General features: G+C 39.4%; 2 protein-coding genes across 3 annotated transcripts in view; one reads left to right on the forward strand and one right to left on the reverse strand.

Moving 5' to 3' along the window:
• Window positions 1–1980: 1980 nt before the first annotated feature.
• The window catches only part of IDUA (alpha-L-iduronidase), a 64481-nt gene continuing 42183 nt past the window's right edge, over window positions 1981–24278 (forward strand). Inside the window, exons 1-2 of one of the 2 annotated variants that reach the window (XM_070935445.1) lie at window positions 1981–2123; window positions 5129–5269. In XM_070935445.1, the coding sequence (XP_070791546.1) occupies window positions 1981–2123; window positions 5129–5269 (284 nt within the window). The remainder of the gene's footprint in view (window positions 2124–5128; window positions 5270–24278) is intronic. The other variant, XM_070935446.1, reaches the window with a different exon arrangement.
• SLC26A1 (solute carrier family 26 member 1) lies at window positions 9190–14782 on the reverse strand. Its single transcript, XM_070935444.1, has 2 exons — window positions 14177–14782; window positions 9190–10692 (listed from the first exon to the last, which is right to left on the reverse strand). The coding sequence occupies exons 1-2, from the start codon at window positions 14780–14782 to the stop codon at window positions 9190–9192; spliced, it is 2109 nt and encodes a 702-aa protein (XP_070791545.1).

The raw sequence follows: 24278 nt of genomic DNA on the forward strand, positions 1-24278 counted from the left end.
TTTATAGAATTTCATTTTAACTTCATTCGGCTGTATGGAATAGCTGCGGTCTTGGCTAGTCCAGTGCCTCTCTGAAGACATACTCAGGAAGGCTGCTTCGGATCAACCAATCCCATTGACCAGCGTGCCTACCGTCCCTGTCCTAATATTCCTTTTTACTTACTTTTTTCATGTATTCAAATTATGTTTATACTTTTACCTATTATCTTATATATGCTTGACAAATAAACTTATTATGATTATAAGACATACTCGGGAAGGCTGCTTCCGATCTACCAATCCCATTGATTCCAATGGAACCTACTCGCTAATAAATGAGTTTAGCATCACTGAGACTTTACAGCCCTAGACGAAGATGAATCTTGTTTTGTCCAGAATCGCTCTTATAGCAGTTATCGATACTAAATCCCACTGCATGTAGGATTAACAACTGATCGCAGTTTGAAAAGGAAGGATGTGTGCCCGCATGGTGTTAAAAAGATTTAGTCGAGGCTAAATGAAACTTGTAGACTTATATGGGGCTTTCTTAATTTGTAAAACCGCCCTGGGCGGCGCAAAACAAAACTAATATGAGGGCAATTAAATATAAAAATTAAGCCACAGAGGAAAACAGACAAAAACAGAATCTTTTCTTATCCTTTAGCTTAACCTCCGGCTTCCCAACTTTCCTAGAGAACTACAGGAGTACATGAGACGCATAAATATGCGTGCATGGTATCAATTAAACCTACTTATTTAAGCATAAATTAATGGTAGCCGCTTGTTGCTCACTCTCATGTTATCTCAAAAGTTGAATGATCATGGAACTTGCTCACTCCTAGGTAATAAGGTCCAATATTTGGCAAGCCCTAAACAGAATGGATCATTATTCACAGTTAAACGAGTTGCAGTATTACAGCCATGGTTTTCCTCTTCCAGCGCAATCGGTTTCCTCGGAAATATATCCCTAATGCTGGCTGGGGTTTCTTACTCCAATATCTATCTATCTATCATCTATCTATTTTATCTAATCTATCCTATCTATCTATCTATCATCTATCTATCTATCTATCTATCTATCTATCTATCTATCTATCTATCTATCTATCTATCTATCATCTATCTATCTAATCTAATCTAATCTAATCTAATCTATCCTATCTATCTATCTATCTATCTATCATCTATTTTATCTAATCTTATCTATCTATCTATCTAATCTAATCTCTCCTGTCTATCCTATCTAATCTATCTATCTATCTATCTATCTATCTATCTATCTATCATCTATTTTATCTAATCTATTCTATCTACCTATCTATCTACCTACCTATCTATCTATCTATCTATCTAATCTAATCTCTCCTGTCTATCCTATCTAATCTATCTATCTATCTAATCTAAACTATCCTATCTATCTATCTATCTATCTATCTATCTATCTATCTATCTATCTATCTATCTATCTATCTATCTATCTATCTATCTATCTATCTATCTTAACTATCCTATCCTATCCTATCCTATCCCATCCCATCCCATCCATCCATCCATCCATCCATCCATCCATCCATCCATCTATCTATCTATCTATCTATCTATCTATCTATCTATCTATCTTTGCGAGGCAGCCCCATCTAACCAGGTTTTAGCTTGGCATCGAATGGAAACTATTCGTTGGCTTTTTGGGCAAAATGCGATCTGGCTGGGAGGCAGGAAGTAAAATAGAGGAAACGACCATATTTTGTAAAGGGGGGGGGTATTAGCAAAAATATGGTGACAGCAACTATGGAATAAAACAGGAAGCAGTAATATCTCCAACGTCCATTTCCTCATGAAATCTACTCCCTATATTAGCGAAGAAATTGGGTGGTAAAGCTTGATAAAATAGCTAATGATAATTTGGATATCAACTTGCTCCCCCGTTTGAAGAATAGAGTGTGCCGGATAGTGGTGTCAAACGCAGCTGGAAAGGCGGGGGAATTTCAGATCCGTTGCGCTATGAAGTCGGATAAAACATGGAGTTTTGCGGAGTTACTGAGCCTAATCCTAATGAAAGCGACTGTGGGGTCTGTCCATATAAACGTGGATCTCTCACGCCCTACAGGCGAGTTGAAGCATTTTTGGAAGAGCACGGGATATTGGTAAGAAATGACGGGTTGTTTATGCAGTGAAGTCATGAGGTTTGCAGTTTGAAATCAGCAAATTGAAGACAGATTGTTTAAATATTTGCAGCTAACGTCGCAAAGTCAAGGTTTTCCCTTACCTCCTTTTTTATAATTCAAAAGTAAGATAAAGCAAAGGCAATCAAAATATGCATTCCTCTTTCCAATACATACCAATGATTTTTCAAGATTGGTTTGTGATATTTATTTTGTATGTGAATGCTTTCCTTATTTGTAAAGACCATCTGCTCAAAGTGAGATTTAATACACTTCCCCTTTAGCCCTGAAGTTAGGTTGCAATTCTAAACACCTTATATAGCACAACATAGCACACAATATATCAAGAGTTATTTCTTTAAGAAAACATAATTGCATTGTGGAAAAATGAGCTAGGAATTCAGAAATCTCTTCTTCGACATCTCACACCATGAACCCAAAGGCAAGCAATGATCTAATGCAACCCTCTCTCTTTTTGCAATATGTAAATAATATATCCTTAAGAAAGATGGGTGGTTCAGAAACGTGAAAAAGAAAAATATTGGCCTACCTAATGGTAGCAGAAAACATGAGCAGAGGGTGAAAAGTTGGAGGTCTTCAATCCTTCTCTCAGAATCCTTGGGGACTACCCACTATAGCTCCCTTCAGCCTCCCTTCCCTTCTCTACCTGAGTTCTCCAACCTCCCTCTCTCTAAACTCTGCATTTGTATATGACTCAAGGTGTAAAATTGTCACATACAGATGTAGATTGAAAGATAGGTATTAGGGATAGAGGTATTCTCACTTAACAACCACTTTTTCAGTGACCATTTGAAATTAGAACACTTTTAAAAAGACCTATGATCAGTTCTCAAAGCTGCAATTGTCACAGTATCCTGCGGTTACATGATCACCAAATTTCATAGCCAGATTCCAACAAGCAAAGTCAGATTCCAACCCCTTCAGCCTTGTGGTTGCAGTTTGGTAGGTTAATGCTGACATTACCTAATTTCTAAGGAGATGGCTTTATCTGTGTTTTCTCCTTCCCCAATGGCAGTGAGTGTATCTGTAATGATATGTGGAAATGACCTTGCGAGATAAGAGGAAGAGCTGGAGACTAGATCATCAGCTTGTAAAAGAGATCTTAGCCCATAGAACAGGGGTGAGAAACCATGTCCCTTTTATGACTTGTGGATTGGCTCAGGAATTCTGGGAGTTGAAGTCCACAAGTCATAAAAGGGTCTCTGCCATAGAAGGAGGAGAAGGGCATGGGAAAAGTTTCAGAAGTGACCTTCCATAGTTTTCTGGAGAGAAAAAGGAAAGGAGGGGAGAAATAATTTCAGTCCTGCAGAATTCTGTTAATGGAAACTTACAAGAAAAATAGAGCTACTGGTAGTATTGCTATTTGTGTTTCTTATCGGAACTATTTCATAGGGCTAACGGTATGAGAGGAGAGTTCCACCATCTTTGCATGCTGCTGGCAAATAAAAGGGGGAACAAAATGAGAAGGGAAATCCTATAGCTCCATCTTCTGTCCCTGTAGAGTTTAGGGCACATGTCTAGAGGAGCCTTTTTAAACTGGTTTTCTGCAGCACTCTCTGTTTCCAGAAAAGGTCAGGTAGGAGTTCCAGAAGAGATCATGACAGGGGAAAAAAATAAAATGTTTTTTAACCTTCACTTGCTGTGCAATGCTGGATCACGGTGTGCTTATTTTTATGCACTGCAATTCAGCTGCCCATCTGCCACTTTGTTGTTGCTGCCAATGCTGCAAAAATGTGGATTGTGTAGGTTAGAAGTGAACTGCATTGTGATATAAAAAGGTTGAAAAAAGCTGGTCTAGGAAAACCATTACTTTTTGTGTGGAGAGATAGACCTCTCTCACTGAAGAAAAAAAAAAAGAATGAACAAAATTTAACGAAAATATAAATATCTTTTAAAGTAGCTACCTGTAAAATATTTATTGGAAAAGTTAATAAAGATGTAGAGCAATTCAAAACACAAAAGCATCTGAAAATCACAAGATTGAACTGCTACTAATCTAAATGCAATTCAGATGCAAAAAAAACCTACCAGTTTGTACAAGAAAAAGACAAAGTGAGCTTGCACTGAGTAATCACCAGAGAAAATAAACATAAAAACCTTTAAAATAAAAATAATTTGGTTTCTAACTAAACTTGTTGCCTGTTCTTGCCGACTGAAAGTAAAGTCTTTAACAGTAACAGAGTTGGAAGGGACCTTGGAGGTCATCTAGTCCAACCCCCTGTTCACGCAGGAGACCTGTACTAGGGATTCGAACCTTTTGTATGCTTTTTTTTTTTTGGTTCTTTATCCTAACTTTTAATTTTTCCCCTTTTAATCAAGAGTTTGATGGAGAGATTCCCATTCCTAATTCAGCAAAAAAATTCCTTCCCTTTTCTACCTGAGTTTTCCAAACTTCCTCTCTCTAAAGTCTGCATTTGTCAAGTGCATGACAAGTGTCAAATTGTCACTTGCGCAGATGTAGATTGAAAGGATGTCTATTAGGGATAGAAGTAGTTCTCACTTAACAACCACTTTTTCAGCAACCATTTGAAATTAGAACACTTTTGAAAAAGACCTATGACCAGTTCTGCAGTTGTCACAGTGTCCTGACGTTACATGATCACCATTTGCGAATTTCATAACCAGAATTTCATAATCAGATTCCAACAAGAAAAGCCAGTGGAGAAGCTGGCAGACAGTTGCAAGTTACTATCATATGACGTTGTGCTAAACAACCATGGGTGATTTTCATAACAAGTTGCGTACAGTTACATTATTTACTTTACGACTATGTTGCTTAGCAGTTGCCAGTCCCAACTGCAGTTGGTAAGTAAGAACTACCTGTGTCAAGTTCTACTGGCTGGTTAAAAAAACCTCCATTTACAAGGTTGTTATATGGATTGCTAAAATATCTGATGTGAGGAACTTTGAGCTATCAGAAGTGCTAACTATATTAAGTAATATATTTTCCTCATTTTTTTTTTCAGTCCTCCTCTACCACACAGACGAGCAGATTTGTTTAATCTCAGTAAAGACCAAATAATTAATTTGGCTTATATTTCATCTGTGCCACAAAATGGTATTGAACAAATTCGAATCCATTGGCTGCTGGAACTTGTTCAAGCTGAGTAAGTTAAATTCTTTACTCTCTCTCTCTCATTTGTAGTTTTTTAGATTTGTCTAGGTGAAGGGTATCAAACTCGATTTCACTGAGGGGCGCATCAGGGTTGTGTTTGACCTCAGGGTGTGTGTGTGTGTGTGTGTGTGTGTGTGGCCAGGGTGGGCGTGGCCAGCTCGACATCACTCGTGTTGGGGGCGCCTGTGGTGGCCTGAGTGCTCTGCCAGTAAAAAGAAGCTCCCAAGCTCCATTTTCGGCTGTGATGGCCTCCTGCAACCCTCTGTCAGTGAAAATGGAGCTCAGGAGGGCTGCCTGTGGCACTCCCGCACTCTGTTTTCACCGGCAGAGGCACCGTGGGCCAATCCTTCACTGTTTCCAGGGTGGCCCCATGGGCCAGATCTAAGCACTCCATGGGCTGGATCCAACCCGTGGGCCTTGAGTTTGACACTAGGTGGTCACTAGGTGACCAAAAAAATTTTCTTGAATTAAAGAGACAGCTTGGGAACTATTTGGTAGTTTGGACAAAAATCTAGCTTTTCAAAATAAGGATTTCCGAGCACATTTGTTTAATCTCAGTAAAGACCAAATAATTAATTTGTCTTATATTTCATCTGTGTCACAAAATGGTATTGAATAAATTCGAATCCATTCGAAGACAATGTTTCTTGAAATATGTTTTTGTAAGAATTCCCAGCATGCATATTCATAAGGGATCATTTAGCATATCCTAAAAGGTAAAACCTCATTTTGCATTGGGTCTGGTTGGTTACTACAAGGGCTACCTAGCAAATGCTTTGGGTGGCATTTTTGCTTTAAAGGTGATTTTATGGCTGAATAATTAAGGGGTGTCCTTTGCAGGTGAAATCCCTTGATTATACATGGGCATGTATTTTCTTGTGGTTATAAAGTCAGAAGTTATCCAGAAGATGTCTATGTAGCCTCTCAGAATATATAGTAGTTAGAAAGAGATACTTCTGTTGTTTGAGGAAAAACAGACTGATATGGCTGCTCTGTGGTCACACTGTGGTTTGTCTTTGATGACACAGCAAGAAATAGTGCAAGCCAAACAGATAAAACACGTTAATTAAGATAGGAGTCCGTAATTCTTGTCTAACCTTCCAATTTCCAACCTCAGAAGGTGGGTGAGCAAGGTTTGTATGTGGAGAAATGTGAGTGATGTGAGAGGATTGATTACCAGGAAGATGCTAGATGTATTCAAGCAGAGTTCAAAGAGCCCACTAATGAAGATAGTTTTATTTGGATTTTTGTACAGAGTAGCACAAAGGAGTTGGACTCAGTGGTTCATGTGGCTTCTTTGATTGTATATGATTCTATACAGTACTTTGAATTGTGCCTGCTTCAATGGAAAGTTCAGTTGGAGGACCTTAAATGTGCTCACTAGTATAAGATTATTTGTCCGTCCGTCCATCCATCTATCCATCCATCTATCTATCTATCTATCAGCCAGATTTGTGAACAGCAGTCAGTTTTCAGTACACTTGCTTCAAGAGGTAGTGAAGAACTATGTGGTCTAACTCTAACCTGTCTTCTGATGGGCCCTGAATCAACAGTTTTCTTTAAAAAAAAATAATTAAAAAAAAATAAACATTCCATTTTGTGGACCTCACTTGAAGAAGCAGTTTGTGGTGTGTGATTCAGTGATTTCCCTTTTGTACTATTGAAGGGCATTGCATATGATGTATTTTGTAAAAGTACACAAAGGGCGTTAGTACCGTGTTTCCCTGAAAATAAGCCCTCCCCCCAAAATAAGCCCTCCCCCGAAAATATTTGAATGCATGCGCAGCCAGTCCCCGCCTTTTCCTCTGGTTTGGGTTAGGGAGACAGAGCTGGAAATCAGGTAAGATGGCAAGAAGAGCCCCATCTTGCTCCATGCGCCCTAAAATAATAAGATCTCCCCGAAAATAAGGCCAAGCGCTTATTTCAGGGTTCAAAAAAATATAAGACAGGGTCTTATTTTGGGGAAAACACGGTAAATACTTTGTAATGAATTCTATGAAGGAAGAGGAGAAAATTGAGACCAGTAAGTAAAGCACAGTGGACAAAATGTAGGAAAGAGGAACTTTACAATTGTATGGAAGGAGAACTATATAGTTAGTTTCTTCTGATCAGAGATTAATTTCTACAAAGAGGTCCTGAAGTTGAAATCATACAGTCTGTCTTTTTGTTTTATTTCTCTTTAATTCTAGGTTGTTTCTCTCCTTGATTAGTTTCTATCCACTGCTTCTTATCCTGCCTTCAGGCCAGGGGCTTTGGAAAATAGGTTGACTCCCTCTTCTTTATGGCAGTCCCTTAGATATTGGAACACTGTTATCATGTCTTCTCCTAGCTCCCCAAAATAAAGTCCAGATAGTCCTTGACTTACAACCATTTGTTTGGTGACCATTCAAAGTTATAACAGCACTGAAAAAAGTGACTTGTGATCGTTTTTCACACTTACAACCATTTCAGCATCTCCATGATCACGTGATCAAAATTCAGACACTTGGCAATAGACTTCTGTTTATGACATTTGCAGTGTCCTGGAGTCGTAATAATCTTTTGCGACCTTCTGATAATGGGGAAGAGAGATTCATTTAACAACCATGTTACTAACTTAACAACTGCAGTGATTCACTTAACAGTTGTGGCAATAAAGGTCATAAAATGGAGCAAAATTCACTTAACAACTTATCTCACTTAGCAGCATAAATTTTAGGCTCAATTATGTGTCGTAAATCAAGGACTACTTGTAATTATGGTTTAGAAAAAATACATTTAAGTCTTCTCTGTTGTTGACTAAATTGCCCTAGATAGTAAGACTATTTCTACTACAGTGAAAGGTATCAATTTTGTCTTTAATCACAAAATGCCATGAGCTGTTTTTGGTTGATAGAATACATATTTAAAATAACTTTTAGAAGAAGATGCTCTGCAGTTTAGCAAGCAAAGAACCTCCGACATAAGTAAGTGAAGCTATTGTCTCTGTATGGCTTATCCTTTCTGAACATAACTTCTGATGTTTCTTGCTTTTATCTTAAATACCCTTAAGATAAATCAAGAAATAGAGCCTTCATTCATCCATTGCTGGATGAAACCTTAAAAAGAAAAAGAAGTACAGGACTCTCTGAAAGGAATACCTAATCTTCATTAAAGAAGACATAAGAGAACAGTATATCTTGAGGCAGATATATTGCTAAATAGTGGCTTAGTGTTACAAAAATGAGTTGCAGTAATTTAACAAATTATGGTAGGAAACAACATCTTGAACGTTATTTGCTTAAAGAAACACTTGTTATAAGTCACATTTCCTTGAGATTGAACATAATGGAAAACATTTCTTTTTTCAACGCTGAGGATGAAAGCTTTTGGTCGCCTTCCTTTAAATGAAGAACAGGATGAGGAACACAGGAATAGAATAGAATAACAGAGTTGGAAGTGACCTTGGAGGTCTTCTAGTCCAACCCCCTGTTTAGGCAGGAAACCCTACACCACTTCAGACAAATGTTTATCCAACACCTTCTTAAAAACTTCCAGTGTTGGAGCATTCACAACTTCCTGAGGCAAGTTATTCCATTGATTAGTTGTTCTAACTGTCAGGAAATTTCTCCTTTGTTCTAAATTGCTTCTCTCCTTGATTAGTTTTTACTCATTGCTTCTTGTCCTACCCAAGGAGCCCATGGCAGGGGTCAAAACACTATCCAATGATCAGAGTTAGAATAAAAACTGATTTTGTTTATAGTCAAACCGAACAATAGACAATGTCTAACTTTATTTGATTAAGATTTCATTTGGGGGTTACAGTACTTATTTAAAGGTTTTGGGGATGTGTTCCATACCAAACGGGTCTCAAGGAAGCACTCAGGTCCAAGCATGTTGAAACCACAACCTGTCTATAATGAACACAAAATCTCCAAACTGCCAATTACTGGATTAAACAACAGAGTCATCTGTTGTAATTTCCCTCTCTCTTACAAACTGGACAGCACTAGATATACTATGAAACAGCAATTTGTGCATGTCTTTGTCTGCACTCTTAAAATAGCCTCCTTTTTCCAGGGTAGATATCACTGAAGGATTACAGCAAGCCAAATGTATGCTGATCTCCAGTTTCCGATAGTCTTTGAATGTTTCTTTTAACGCGCTCACCCCAGCTGTGTCCAAAAATGGAATAGAAGAGCAGTCGATGATGATTGTATGAAAGTCACCATCTTCCGGAGCCAAGCATGGTGACATTTCTTTCTGTCCTAATTTATGATCCAGATGTTGTTGCCCTTTCCTGCTGGATTTTTTCCTTTTGGCAATTTCAAGTGCAGGATTCAGCCCTGTCCTGTTGTGGAGGCACTTTAGGAAGAAGTCCTTGTTCGCATAATAAAGTGGTGCTTCAAAACGGAAGATTTTGATCTTCGGAACTGGGAGAAGGTCTTTATATTCTTCATCATCTTCATAGAAGACACTGTTCCCGATTTGCCCTAACAAGGCAGCATGTGGGCACTGGGTGCGGCCAATAATGCTGAAGACTGAGAAAATAACTCCCACCAACAACCCCATTTCTGTGCTGATCAAAGCAGATGAGAGCATGGTAACGCACCAAACCAGGGCATCTACTTTGTCCAGGCGGTAGCGTTGAGGAATATCTTTGAATTTTCTAAGGGCTCCCCTTAGACTCACTATGATGATGCAAGCCAAAACACATTTCTGTAGGTTGTAGAAGAGGGGAGCGAAGAATAGCAGCACAAGCAGTACAACCACAGCACTCACAATGCTGGATACCTGGGTTTGGCACCCGGTGGACGTTTTGACCAGAGTCTTAGCCAGAGCTGCGCTGGTGGCAAAGCAGTGGAAGAAAGCTGGAACGATATTACAAAAGCCAATGGCAAACATTTCCTGATTGGCCTTGACAGTATAGGCATACTTCTTGGCAAACATTTCGGAGAGCGAAACGGTGAAAGCAAAGCCAACAATGGCGAGTGGGAGAGCATCGACAGCAACTCTTTGCATAAGGTGGAAGCTGGGCACTTTAGGTGGTATAAATCCAGTCGGAATTTCACCCGATACGCTGGATGCATAAACTTCTTTCAGTTTCCCATAATGGGACACCAGGGTGGCAATCACAATTACCACCAGCTCTGTGGGAAGAGGGATCCTGAGCTTGTGTTTGTACTTATCTCCCAGTTCCTTCGCAGTGACCAGTACCGCAATGCAGATAGCACTGGTGATCACATCGCATAGATTTGCTTGAGAAATGTTCTGAAAAACGTTAGCCCAAGTGGTAATCAAGAGCCCATATCCCTGGGCGCGTGGGATTTTTATCCCAATGAGGTATTTAACTTGAGCTGTTAAAATAGTTAACGAAGCACCAGTAGCAAATCCATCCAGCACCGGTTCAGAAAGATACACGGATACAAACCCAAGATGAAAAATTCCCATCAGGACCTGCAAGAAAAACCAGATCAGGTTAACACTGCTTGGGATATTCAGCTGGAAGATGTTTCTACCTTTGTGGCATTTTAGAATGTCTTATTTTTCCCCAGTTTATTTCGGACCAAAGAAGGACACAATTTTACAGAAAAATAATAGCAAAAATAATAATAGAATTATCCAGACTATTATTAGTACAATAAGAGTATGCAAATGCAAGAAGTGTTTTATCTGTGCATCACACATTTGACATTTTTAAAGTAAGCCCATACCCCAAATATCCAGGGGTCTTTACTCTTTTGGTATACCCAGGGGTCCCAAATACCCAAATACCCAGGGGTCTTTACTCTTTTGGTAAATTATTTTATTTTATTTTATTTTATTTTATTTTATTTTATTTTATTTTATTTTATTTTATTTTATTTTATTTTATTTTATATCCAATTTATATACCGCCCTTCTCCCTGAGGACTCAGGGCGGTGTACAGCCGAATAAAAACATAAATTACAAACATTAAAATAGTATTAAAAGAATATATATAAATTTGGCCCCGTAATTTAAGAACAATAACAAACCCATTTAAAACATTTAAAAAATTAAGAAAAAAGTTAAGCCAGCCCGGCTTGCTGAAAAAAGAGGGTTTTAAGGGCACGGCGGAAGGCACCGAGGTCTTGGATTCTCCTAATCTCTGGGGGCAGTTGGTTCCAGAGGGTGGGTGCCCCCACAGAGAAGGCCCTCCCCCTGGAGGTCACCAGCCTACATTGTTTGGCTGATGGCACCCTGAGGAGGCCCTCTCTGTGGGAGCGCACAGGTCGATGGGAGGCCGTCGGTAGCAGCAGACGGTCTCGAAGATATCTAGGTCCTATGCCATGGAGCGCTTTAAAGGTGATAACCACACCTTGAAGCGCACCCGGAAGACCACTGGGAGCCAGTGCAGCTCACGCAGGAGAGGTATTGTATGGGATTGCCATGCAGCTCCCGTAACTACCTGCGTGGCCGCATTCTGGACCAGTTGGAGCCTCCAGGTGCCCCTCAAGGGGAGCCCCATGTAGAGAGCGTTGCAGTAGTCCAGTCGAGAGGTGACGAGGGCATGAGTGACTGTGTGCAGGGCATCCCGATCAAGAAAGGGCCGCAACTGGTGTATCAGGCAGACCTGACAAAATGTCCCCCTGGCCACAGCCGTCAGATGTTCCTCCAAGGACAGCTGCGTATCCAGAAGGACACCCAGATTGCGGGCCCGCTCCGAGGGGGCCAAAGACTCGCCCCCAATAGTCAGAGATGGAGTCATCTGACTATATCGGGATGCCGGGAACCACAGCCACTCAGTCTTGGAAGGGTTGAGTTTGAGCCGGTTTCTCCCCATCCAGATCCGCACAGCCTCCAAGCACCGGGACATTACTTCAAGGGCATCATTGGGGTGGTCAGGGGTGGAGATGTACAGCTGTACATCTCCACCCCTGATGGATACTTACAATTATGTAAGTAGTTACTACTGTGCCGAACCCTTTTTTTATCCCATATTAATTTCTTCAACCTACTTTACCCCCCAGCAGTCCCTTTATCACTTGGCTTGATGTGTCACCGGAAAAGAGTTATATGTATGGATGAAATTACTAAATCCAGTTGTAGGGTATTTTGCTAAGATCACATTTAGCAAACCTCAGAGTTTGCCCCTGGGGGGCAAAGTGAGAAAGGTGCAACCCTATTTCTCAATGTGAAACCTAGCTTCCAGAAGGTCACAAACAAACAGCCTAAAAACAGATTAGTCTATTTGCAAAGCAAGGGATAAGTGTCTTCCCAGTCAAAAGGGAAAGACTTTAAGAATGATTTCAAACAGTGCACATAGGAGAAAGAGATACAACTAATTCAGTTTTGATTGCACTACAAATAGGTCTATGTTTGATATGGTATTGTTTCATTTTACCCTGATTCCCTTTTTTCTGCTTTAAAAAAATCTCCTTATCAGAAATTCCTTTATCTTTGAGTGCCTTCTTATCTGTTTCCAGCCTAGCAGCTGGGAGAAGCTTTACATTTCCAAGTGTGGGTTTTAGATATAATAAGGGAAACAGCCTATATACTTTTTCCCCTTAAGTTTTAAATTTTAATTTAAATAAATTGCATTTATTTCTTTAAAGGCTCACTTAATATTCTCCAGCTGTCAGACTCAGATAAGATAAAAACAAACAGACAAAATAATTGCATGACAATAACATAAAGCAGATAAAGCAGCAGATTTTTTAAAAAATATTTTGTGCTTTCTCATGGTCAAGTTCCTAGGGTGTTTCTTTGTTTTGTGACGTGGACTTCGTTGTCTATTAATTGGATGTTTTAGGTTGGGTCGTTGTTACATATATAAACCAGTCAGAGTTGTTGAAGGATTTGATGGCTGAGAATTGAATTACATAAATAAGTGAAACAAATTGTCCAAGTAATTTAATTTGAATCTTCACAGAAAGATCTGCCTAGTCTTCTTCTAGAATCCCTTTAGTTACAAGCATTCATTCTATTACTCTGTTTATTTACTATTTATTTGTTTCACCAGGCTTATCAGGCTATCTTTTCACCAGGCTATCTTTTTAAATTTATTAAAAGTTATACAAAACCCATAAAAAACTAACATAAACTAAAAAAAGTGTAAAGAGGGAGCAAAGGAAAAAAAGAAAAGGAAAGAAAGCAAAAATGCAGAAAGAAAGAATAACAAAAAAAATAGAAAGAATCTCCCTAATTTCCTTTGCAGCAAATACAACAGATACAAAATTATTTTAGCTTACTTCTGTTTGATAATTGATTGCTTTTAATTGTTCTTATGGGGGTTCCCCCCTCCCCAGAATAAAATACTCTACAGAATATTAAAAGAGGCAGAATAAAATATTCCCCCTAAAGGAGAAGAGGAGAAAAATCTGCCCCAGTCTTTCTGCTATAAGAAAACAGCTTCATGCAGTAGCCTGAAGAGGTTAGGCTTTGTGAATGAATATTTTGAATCCATTCATAAAGCTAAGCCACTCTACTCATAAATAAAGGGCAGTCGGCAGCTCCGAATAAGCAGCACAAGGCAAGGAGCCAAAACTGACAGGATTAGCTCAAACAGACAAAACACCTAGGATTTGCATTTCCCCTTTTGCCTGTAGAGCCAGTCATGACCCCATAGGAATCTGGCAACAGTCATTAAAATATTAAAGAGCAGGAACAGGCATCTCAATCACAAAGCCCCAAAAATTGTACAAAAGCCCACCCACTCTCAACCCCAATTTGTCAGCCACCTGAGAAACATGCTGTTGTCACTTGTTTCTGGCTACCAAATAAATGGAGACCTCCTTTCCAACTGCAGCCTGCTTCCAATTCATTTCTCCTGTGTCTTTCTCCCAGCTTGGAATAAGAACTGGACCAGATTTTATTTCTAACACTTCTCTAGAAATATTTGCCTCTTAAGATGGATCACACTTTAAGTTTAGATTTGCAAATCTATATGGGTTGAGGAATGGAAGGGAAAGACCATACCTGATAAACTCCAGCCATGAAGGTCAGTGCTGTAGCTACCCCAATAGCATAGCATTCTTTCCCACATTCGTTGTTTGTCAGCCCAAGGGTAAAATTGTAGACCGTGAAGTTCAAATGGGCTTGGTCAGCAGCATCTTGCTGTGGGTCGTCATTCAGGTTGAATCCTGCCAGCAGCAATTCTCGATCCACAACCTGTCCAACCATTAAGCTTAATAAACTGAAAATGCCCACGGACACGTGTCTGGAGGTGCCCATGAGAAAATAGATGATGTTGGCAAAGAACGAGGTGTAAAGGCTGTAAATTGGCTTCAAGCCAGCCAACAGAGAATAGGCTATTGCTTGAGGAACTAAAATGATCCCAATGATCAATCCTGACATAACATCTCCCCAGATGTATTCTTTGCAGTTGTATTTGGGAAGCCATTGTAATACGGGAAAGAAATCCAGAATGGCCTTTTTTGTTGTTTTTATGCTGCAGGAACATTTTTTTCTTAGCTGGTTTTTGATAACTGCTGTTTTGCTGACTTTTTCGGGACTCTTTCTTTCCATGTAAAACTGCAGAAGAGATCCATTTTCTGTCGTGACTGTTTCCATTTCTTGTTTCATTCTGGACCAGCTTTAATCAGTTCCTGTGATTTGAAAAGATTACTGTTTGAAAATCATTAAAGACACTTGCAACTTTCTTATTAATGGGACTCAAGCAAACTAATGCATTATTGGAATATTCATTATTATTTATATTCAACATGTTTCCTAATCAAACTGATTCTGGGTCAGTCGAACCAACTTTTTAAAATATTAAGTTTACTATAATAGTGGAGGCAAGAAAAAAAATCTCCATTTTGTTTTTTTTTTATGCTGGTCATAAATACATATTACATTATCTGATTTAAAAAACCATTATGCACAATAGAAACTTAGATGAGAAACTAGTTGCACAGTTTTGAAGCAATATAGGCAGCTTGAGACTGGACCACAGTTGGGACTGGAACTTCTGCTATTGAGTGAGGCAGCTGTTAAGTGAATCAAATGGTTGTTAAGCAAATCACAAGTCCTCCATTGCTTTTTGGAAGCCACCTGGGAAGGCCGCAAATGGTGATTTTTGTCGATGATTACCAGTTTTATTATAAAAAAGTAATACTTGGTGAAAGACAGAATGTATATCTGCTAAGGGACAATAAATTACTTAGTGACCAGTTGCTTAATGAGCGGTTGAAGTTACACAGAGCCCCAAAAAGTATCTACAACCCAGGGGTGAAGTGTTCCCGGTTCGGACTGGATCGCCCAATCCGGTAGTGATGGCAGCGGATGGTTCGGAGAACCGGTAGCAAAAATCCCTGCCCCCCACCCCCATTGCCCAGCTGAGCCGCGCGATCATCAGAGGCTTTTCTTTTTTACTTTTAAAAGCATTTTTTCTACAATCTCTTCGGCTGAAAAAATGCTTTTAAAAGTAAAAAAGAAAAGCCTCTGATGATTGCGCAGCTCAGCTGGGATCGTCAGAGGCTTTTAAAAGCATTTTTTTCTGCAACCTCTTCAGCTGAAGAGGTTGTAGGGGAAAAAATGCCTTTAAAAATGCCTTTAAAAGCCTCTGGCGATCCCAGCTGAGTTGCCTGATCGTCAGAGGCTTCTAAAAGCAGTTTTTTCTGCAACCTCTTAAGGTTGTAGAAAAAATGCTTTTAAAAGTAAAAAAAAAAAAAAAAAGTTGGCCATGCCCACCCAGTCACATTACCCCCCACCAAGCCATGCCCACAGAACTGATAGTAACAAATTTTACATTTCACCACTGCTACAACCCATCCTTAAAGCTGTGACTGCGACAACCTCCCCCATAGTCACATGGTCTCATTTTGGGCACTTGGCAACTGGTTCACATTTATAACTGGTTGCAGCACCCCAAAGTCACATGATTGCAATTTGCAATGGTGTTTGTTTGTTTTTTTGGCCAGTTTCTGTCACAAATCCCTATTCAGGAGAATGGATTTATTTGACCACAGGGTTTGCTTAACAATTGCGGTAACTTGGTAAAATCGAGTCAGGTCACAGGTTGAGTCTCTTAATGACTGTAACGATTTACAGCTACATTTTTTATTTTTTATTATACTGTTCTTATTTTCAAAATGTAATGTATTTTTTTTTAAAAAAAAAATCGAATGAAAATGATAAAGCCACAGATTTTGATTTTGGTGTTTTGGATGTCATCAGGTATGGTCCCCTCCTCCCCCATCCCCTAATGAACAGAGAGGGATCTGTTTTGTACATGGGGGTGAAATTGGACAGAATATGGACATTGTGCTATAAAGCCCTGGAGTTTAGGTTACAAATATGGTTTGGGACCATATACATAATCCACAAGTGTATTGGCTTAGGGTTACTTCACAACAATAAGTATCTTTCACTTATCACTTTATTCTGGACCTTTGTGATAAAAGCATAAGCATTCTAGTTTTTTATTTTGGATAAATCAGAGATCCATTCAGAATAATAAATATACCATATTGTTTAGCAGTATGGGCATGGATTGTGAAGCAGCTAATTAAGAATCTCATTGCATCCACCAGAAGATTAGTGCACCAAATAATCAGTTTTAAAGTCAACCTTTAATATACACATCTCCATACAGGGATAATATTTATTCCAGATATTTTTGCTCAGCCTTATCAGACCTCTAGGGTATTTATAATCCTAAATTAAAAGCAGAATGAAAGCACAGATGAAAAAAACAACCTATTGGGATGGTTTTCTAAGCTCCCAAAAAGACAATCAATCAGCCACTCTTAATATTCCCCAGGTTTAAGTGAGCTGAACACCAATAGTTGAGGGAAATAGGAAGGAAGAGCATTTTGCAGTATACAGTGCCATAATTGATAACATTAACTCTTAGCTGATAAAGATCAAATAATAAAATAATAACTCTTGCATGAACTCTTCTTCCACTTTGAAAGAACCATGGAACCACATCCTTCATAGCAAGTTTATTGAAATTTAAGACTGAATTAAATTATGATAAAGATTGCTTACACCAGTGGTTCTCAATTTTTTCTTCTTTTGTGGCCATGCACACCTAAGACTTAACTCAAGATTTAAATCATAACATTTTTTTCAAGTCTTTGTGGACCTCCCCTGTGACGACCCCCCCCCCCCCGTGGACCACTGGTTGAGAACCTCTGTCTTATACTATAAACACTACATATTTATAAATTAACAGAAATGTTATGCAAGACTCCTAACTTTGTATGATCCACCATAAAGAGAGACTATCTAGAACTTCTTGCTGGGCAAAAATGGAGGGAAGTCTTTATTGAACAGAAAACTGCATTTAAGATTTTATAAATCTTCAGTAATTGTTCTGAGAAAATTTCACTTATTTTTAAGAATTCTCTTGAAGTTTATTCAAAGCGAACTGAGCTTCACGTCCTCCAAAACACCAAATGTAAATAGCCGTAGCTGTATAAAATCTTGTACTGCATTAAAAAACTTACTTCTTCTGATTAACAAGCCCCCCCCCCCCAAATTCCTTGTTCTAATGAATCTGCTGCTACATTCACATGTGGTTCCTTTATCTGTGAAATGGGGGGGGGGAGTTCAAGCTTTATTCTTACTTGTCTTGTTCTGCAGTGTAGGTATGATAATGATGAGCCCACTTCAATCTCACTGCCTTCCTGGTCAACTGCATCAAAGCAAGTCAGCACTAAAGACTGTAGAAGATACCTTTAATACATGTAGGCGGTAACGCAAACAAGCAATACTCAGAGCTAGGTAAAGATTGAAGAGCATGAACGAAGGATTACAAAGTGCAGTCTGAAGCTTCCTCATGTTTCGTCTTGTCTTTTTTCCAAATCTTCTTCTAATTTATTCAAGTTTAATGGTAAATATTAAGCAAGCACTATTCCTTTAGACTGTGTAATAATTGATCCAGTCCCCTCCACCCCCAATAGTTTTCTAACTGGAAGAAGCTATGGATTAAAGAGCAATCCCAGTAACTTGGTTCTCTTTTTAAAAAATCACTTGTGCTTATCTTCATATGATACATGTAGCTGGCTTAATCTATTGGAGAATCAGCAAAAAAATTCGGAAGTATTTAGCTTGCAAGGATTAAATTTGTTTTAGCAACAATAATTGAAACAAGGTTACCTTCTAAGATACAGCTTCAGTTATTTTAAATAGAAAATTCAAAAATCCATATTAGTAATATATGTTACTTACGTATTTTGTGTTTTTACAGCTTTGTAATATTCTATTTATGTAGTTTTGTTTTAACGTTGTAAGCCAGGGATGTCAAACTGGATTTCATTGAGGGCTGCATCAGGGTTATGTTTGACCTTGGGGGGCTGGGGTGGGCATGGCCAGCTCGACATCACTCGTGTCAGTGGCACCTGTGGTGGCCCGAGAATTCTGCCAGAGAAAATGGGCTCCCAAGCTCCATTTTTGGCTGCGACAGCCTCCTGCAATCGTCTGCCAGTGAAAATGGAGCCCTCCCAAGTTCCCTTGTCGCTGGCAGAGGCACTGCGGGCCAGTTCTTTGCTGTTTCCAGCGTGGCCCCGCAGGCCAGATCTAAGCACTCCGCGGGCCGAATCCGGCCCCTGGGCCTTGAATTTGACACCCCTGTTGGAAGCCATCTAGAGTTACCCTCTGGTAAGATGGGCGGCCAATAAATTTGATAAATAATGAAAATATTAGTCCATCCAGAGCAAGATAACATGTATGCCTTTAATGTGCCACAAAATTCTACTTGGTAGATAAAACTGGCATTTGCCTTTTGACAGAATATGTAAAAAAATTGCAGAAATTTAAACTATCCTAGGCAATAATTTCAGGCGTCAATCAGAACTAATGAGGTGAGGGAATGTGTAATTACCTTGATGTGAGGACAGAAACCCATATCTGATATTTTTCTTGATGTCGGAATCAATCCTACATTGGGGCTAATCAGCCTTGTATTTGTTATTTTGATTACTCTCAAAAAACTAAATAAACTGTGAAATATTAGCTGTTTTTGAGCAATTAGTTATACCCATCGTTTGAATATATTATTCATCTAGATTTTTATACATTATATTTCTGTTAAATTGGCTAAATATATGCCTGGAAATTTTTGCTTATTTTAATATTACCTTTACTGAATCATCAACTTTTGTGGATGCCATTTTAGTGCATAAATAACAATTAGAATGTGAATGGATTAATAACTACTTATCCTTTGCATGGCTGTGTTGTCATATTTACTATCAAGTTACCAGCAAGTATGAGAATTTATGTGAGTTGTAACTGTAGTCTTCTGAAAGGCACCAGTTTGGGGGGAAGCACATGTTAGTTTTCGGACTTGGAAAATAACAGATTTAGTTGGGTAAGAATTCCTACTGGTAAAGTAAAATTCTTTAAAATTTAGTATTGCACTGCTTTATGGTAATGTTTTAATTTAAAGAGCTCTGCTTTGTAAAATTTTGTACACAAAATGGTAGTACTAAGATGGGACAAGCTGAAATGAAAAGATACTATGGATGCCACACCAATACAAATATATTTAGGTAAAAAAAAAATGACTTAATATTTTGATCTATATTGGAATAATTGAAGGAGAACAAAGTTACACACTGATTAAGTACAATAATAAATATTTCTTTATCTACCTTTTGTTAATTTAATTTTTTGCCTTATCACTACAAATAGGTGAAAAGCCAATTAAACAAAATTCACCTCTGCTATTTAAATAAATGTTCAATGTATTGCTTAACAACTAGAGTTCTAGATAGATATAGCTGAACCTTTTGCATTTCCTAGTTGATGTTTCTTCTGTATAATGGTTTTCTTGTGAAAATACGCAAATCATGACTTCTAGAATGGTTTCTAACCTCTTTACTACCAGTGATAATAGAAAGTGTTTGTATTTTCTTCTGTGGAAAATATTGGACCTATGCATAAGTGTCGCTTCTCTTCATATTACATCTCTCATATTACATCTATGTGTGTTTATGTCTGCATGCTCTGGTCTGAGTCACATGACCAGGAGGAAGGGGAGAAGGCTTAGAACAGAACAGAACAAAACAGAACCTTCTGATCTGCTGCCCAAACCCTTTTTTTTTTTTTTATTTGATTTATATGCCGCCCTTCTCCGGAGACTCAGGGCAGCTTACAGTAGGTTAAGCAATAGCCTTCATACTTTTGTATATTTTATACAAAGTCAGCTTATTGCCCCCACAAACTGGGTCCTCAATTTACCTACCTTAGAAAGGATGGAAGGCTGAATCAACCTTTAGCCTGGCAAGATTCGAACTTACTTTAATTGCAGACAGCTGGTGTTAAATTACAGTGCTTAGTCTGCAGAGCTATCCAGGCTTCTTTCTCCTAATAGGGATATATATCCTGGAATGTTTTTCTCTCCAGCTCCTGACCAGTTCCATTCCATTTTCAAATTCTTTTGCTGATTTACATACTGTATTTTTCAGAGTATAAGACACACAGGATTATAAGACGCAGCTTAGTTTTTGGGGAGGAAAATAGGGGGGGAAAATCTGCCTACCAGGTATTCATCTGGCTATCGTCCTTAATCTGGTCAGGTTCGGCACATTAGTTTGCTGGTTTTTATTCCCTGTTTGGGGATAAAAAACAGCTTCTAAAGTACAACTGATCTTTGGAGAGAGAAGCAATGAGAAAAGCAGGCAAACCACGGAGATCACTTCACTCTCTAGCGCCTCGTTAGGGCTGAAAAAAAGCTTCACAACTGAGAATCGGAGGGAGTGGGAAGATGGCTTCACTGAAAAAAAGTTTCTAAAGCACAGCTGAGAGTCAGAGGTAGATCTAGCACCTCCTTAGGGCTGGAAAAAAACTTCGAAAAAGCTACATTTGGAATATAAGACACACCCAAATTTTCAACCTCTTTTAGGAGGGAAAAAAGTGTGTCTTATACTCCAAAAAATATGGTACTAACACAGAAAATACGGGTGTATAAACTTCAGAATGAGAAATACATCTCTTCCAAAGGGGCATTAGGATTATAGCTTCCAGTGACTTCCACTGCCATGGCCAGTGAGGGAATGCAAGTTCTACTCTAAAACATGAGGGAGCCATCAAGTGGGAGAAAACTGCTTGTTAGAAGACAGTTCTGGTTTCGAATTTAGGGCAGGTCCTCCATAGAACACGCAAATTGTTTGAGGCAGAGGCGAACTTCATTCAACAACCTAACGTGAAGTACAGCAATTGAAGGTTGCAGCAGAGTTACAGCTGTCAAGTGTAACTCTGTACCTTTATACTTCTTCCTGTGTTCCTTCCAAAAACAAAGCCTGCCCACTAGGAATTACAGGTAGTCCTTGACTTACAACAGTTCACTTAGTGACCAAGTTACAATGGCACTGAAAAATGTGACTTATGACCGTTTTTCACACTTACGGCTGTTGCAGCATCCCCATGGTCACGTGATCAAAATTCAGACACTTGGCAACTGACTCATATTTGTGACGGTTGCAGTGTCCTGGGGTCATGTGATCCCCTTTTGCGATCTTTTGACAAGCCAAGTCAGTGGGGAAGCCAACTTCACTTAACAACTGTGTTACTAACTAACTGCAGTGATTCATGTAACACCTGTGGCAAGAAAGGTCATAAAATGGGGCAAAACTCTCTTAACAACTGCCTTGCTTAGCCACAGAAATTTTGGGCTCAATTGTGGTTGTAATTTTAAGACTATCTATATTGGAAAATATACGGTAGTTAGCTGCATGGCCAAAAGGGGGTGCTAGATAGTTAGGCTCCCTGTTCAGTTTATGGTATTTCTCCATTTATTTACCATGGCTTCCTGCTTACCGTATGTAACATTGCAGATGGAGGTTGCAATCACACAGAATAAGGGATTTTTTAATTTATCCTGAAAGGAATGCGTACCTGAATGGGCTACCATCTTTGGCCAGTCTCCGCCTCTTTTGTCAAGTTTGTTATCTTTTGTTTTAGTGTAATTTCTCATCTTTTTCCCTGGAAATAACTGTGAGAATGTGAGGAAGGAGGGAAGATTGAATGGCAGGGAAGCTTTGACTTCCTTCCCACATGCCAATAGTACGTTCCTTTGCTCTCATCTCAGAATAACAGAATGGGAAGGAACCGTGGAGGTCTTCTAATTCAACCCCTTGCTCAAGCAGGAAACCCTATACAATTTCAGACAAATGGTTATCCAATCTCCTCTTTAAAATCAGTGATGGAGCACCCACAACTTCTGGAGGCAAGTCGTTCCACTAATTAATTCTAACTATCAGGAAAATTCTCCTTAGTTCTAGGTTGCTTCTCTCCTTGATTAGTTTCCATCCATTGCTTCTTGTTCTGCCTTCAGTTGCTTTGGAGAATAGGTTGACCCGCTCTTCTTTGTGGCAGTCCCTTAGGTATTGGAACACTGCTATCATGTCAGCCCTAGTCCTTCTCAAGCAAAGGCATTATCGCTTTGACTTTCAAGAGCCACCTACAGTTCTCATGGTTAAACTTTCATAGATAAAAACTTGATAGCTGGTAATGAATCTGGTATCCAACAGCATATCCACATTCCCACTTCTCTTGCCACTTCCTACATACTGTGTTTCCTCCCAGAGAACTTGATCAATGTCACAAGTTCCGAATTATCAGCTGTAAGGCCCAGTTATCCCCTGTAAACCTCTATAGCAGTGATGGCTACTCTTTTCCGGACCGAGTGCCCAAATCGTGTGTGTGTGCGCATGTGTGTGCACACGAATGTGCGTGCATGCCCAAACCCCCCAAATGCAATGTGCGAGCAGTCCCCATGCATGCGTGCATCCCCCACAAGCGCCCCACCCCCCCACATGCATGCCCAGCCCCCCACACGCGCCCCGTCCCCCGCATGTGCAATAGAGACCTGACGATCAGCTGGCCGGCGGGAGGCACACGCGCGCATATGCAGCAGAGATAAACTGGGGCAACAGCTTGCATGCCCATAGAGAGGGCGCTGCGTGCCACCTGTGGCATGCATGCCATAGGTTCGCCATCATGGCTCTATAGCTTATAGAAGATCATTACTGTAGTTTCAGGGCACAGAAACTTGTGGTGCCTTCCCCAGCCCTTTGCTAAGGGAAGAGCACTTAAGAGGTTTCTGCCAGGTAATCTCAAACACTGGAGCCCTCAAAGAAGGCTATGAGAAATTTAATCACAGTCTGGCCTTGATGGAGTGGACCATGCTATCAATCATCTACTCACTGCATAAGAGATTAAAAGGATAAGACCACCCCTTGGATGATCTCCAGTTGGCATCAGATCTCCAGAATGTGATCAAGGAGGAGGATGACAGAAGGTGACTTGGGAAGCCTAGAACACCTCAAAACACCCTTTATGGATCCATAGAGGGAGAGCAGTTCAAATGTGTTAAATATTAGAATGTCCACCACAAGCAAAATAAATTTGTGATCCCAGTCTGGACCTGGAGATGTTTTTTTCTTGTAGTAAACAGATCCGCCTCTGTTCTATCCACAGCAGTAAAATTAAGAACTTAAAACATGCCACCTCTATGACATTCTTGGGGGTTGAGGATCAATCTCTTCCAGTGCTGCCTAACCATAAGAAAGAATAATTCTCCTAGGAATAAAACAATCCTATGAAGCACTTTTGGCAAGATGCAATCTGTGGATTGGTGGTGCAGTGGACTAAAGTGCTGTTAAGTAGCACTTAGCTGCCAGCTGCCTGCAATTACTACGAGTTCAAACCTCACCAGGCTCAACGTTGACTCAGCCTTCCATCCTTCCGAGGTAGGTAAAATGAGGACCCGGATTGTGGGGGCAATAAGATGACTTTGTATAAAAAAGAACACTGCTTGGGGGCGGGGGGCAAAAGCCCTACTAAGCAGGTTTATACAAAAGTATGAAGGCTATTGCTTAACGCATTGTAGTCTCCGGAGAAGGGCAGCATATAAATCGAACCAATAAAATAAATAAATAAATAAATAAATAAATAAATAAATAAATAAATAAATAAATAAATAAATAAATAAATAAATAAATAAATAAATAAATAAATAAATAAATGTAAACTATGCCAAATAATTTGTTCCGCCATAGTTAATGTAAATTGTAGCTATATAAAACCCAGATGCTGCCATTTTTCCACTGCTACTGCAGAATCT

This window comes from Pituophis catenifer, unplaced genomic scaffold, assembly GCF_029215685.1.
Source record: "Pituophis catenifer annectens isolate HBS135680 unplaced genomic scaffold, rPitCat1.0.hap2 SCAF_2, whole genome shotgun sequence".
NCBI lineage: Eukaryota > Metazoa > Chordata > Lepidosauria > Squamata > Colubridae > Pituophis > Pituophis catenifer.

Excerpts from the sequence above, each read along its gene's own strand:
- SLC26A1 (XM_070935444.1), bottom strand. The coding sequence starts at position 14,782 with ATGAAACAAGAAATGGAAACAGTCACGACAGAAAATGGATCTCTTCTG. Across the intron at positions 10,693-14,176 it reads TCATGGCTGGAGTTTATCAG|GTCCTGATGGGAATTTTTCA; the intron begins GTATGGTCTTTC and ends TTTTTCTTGCAG.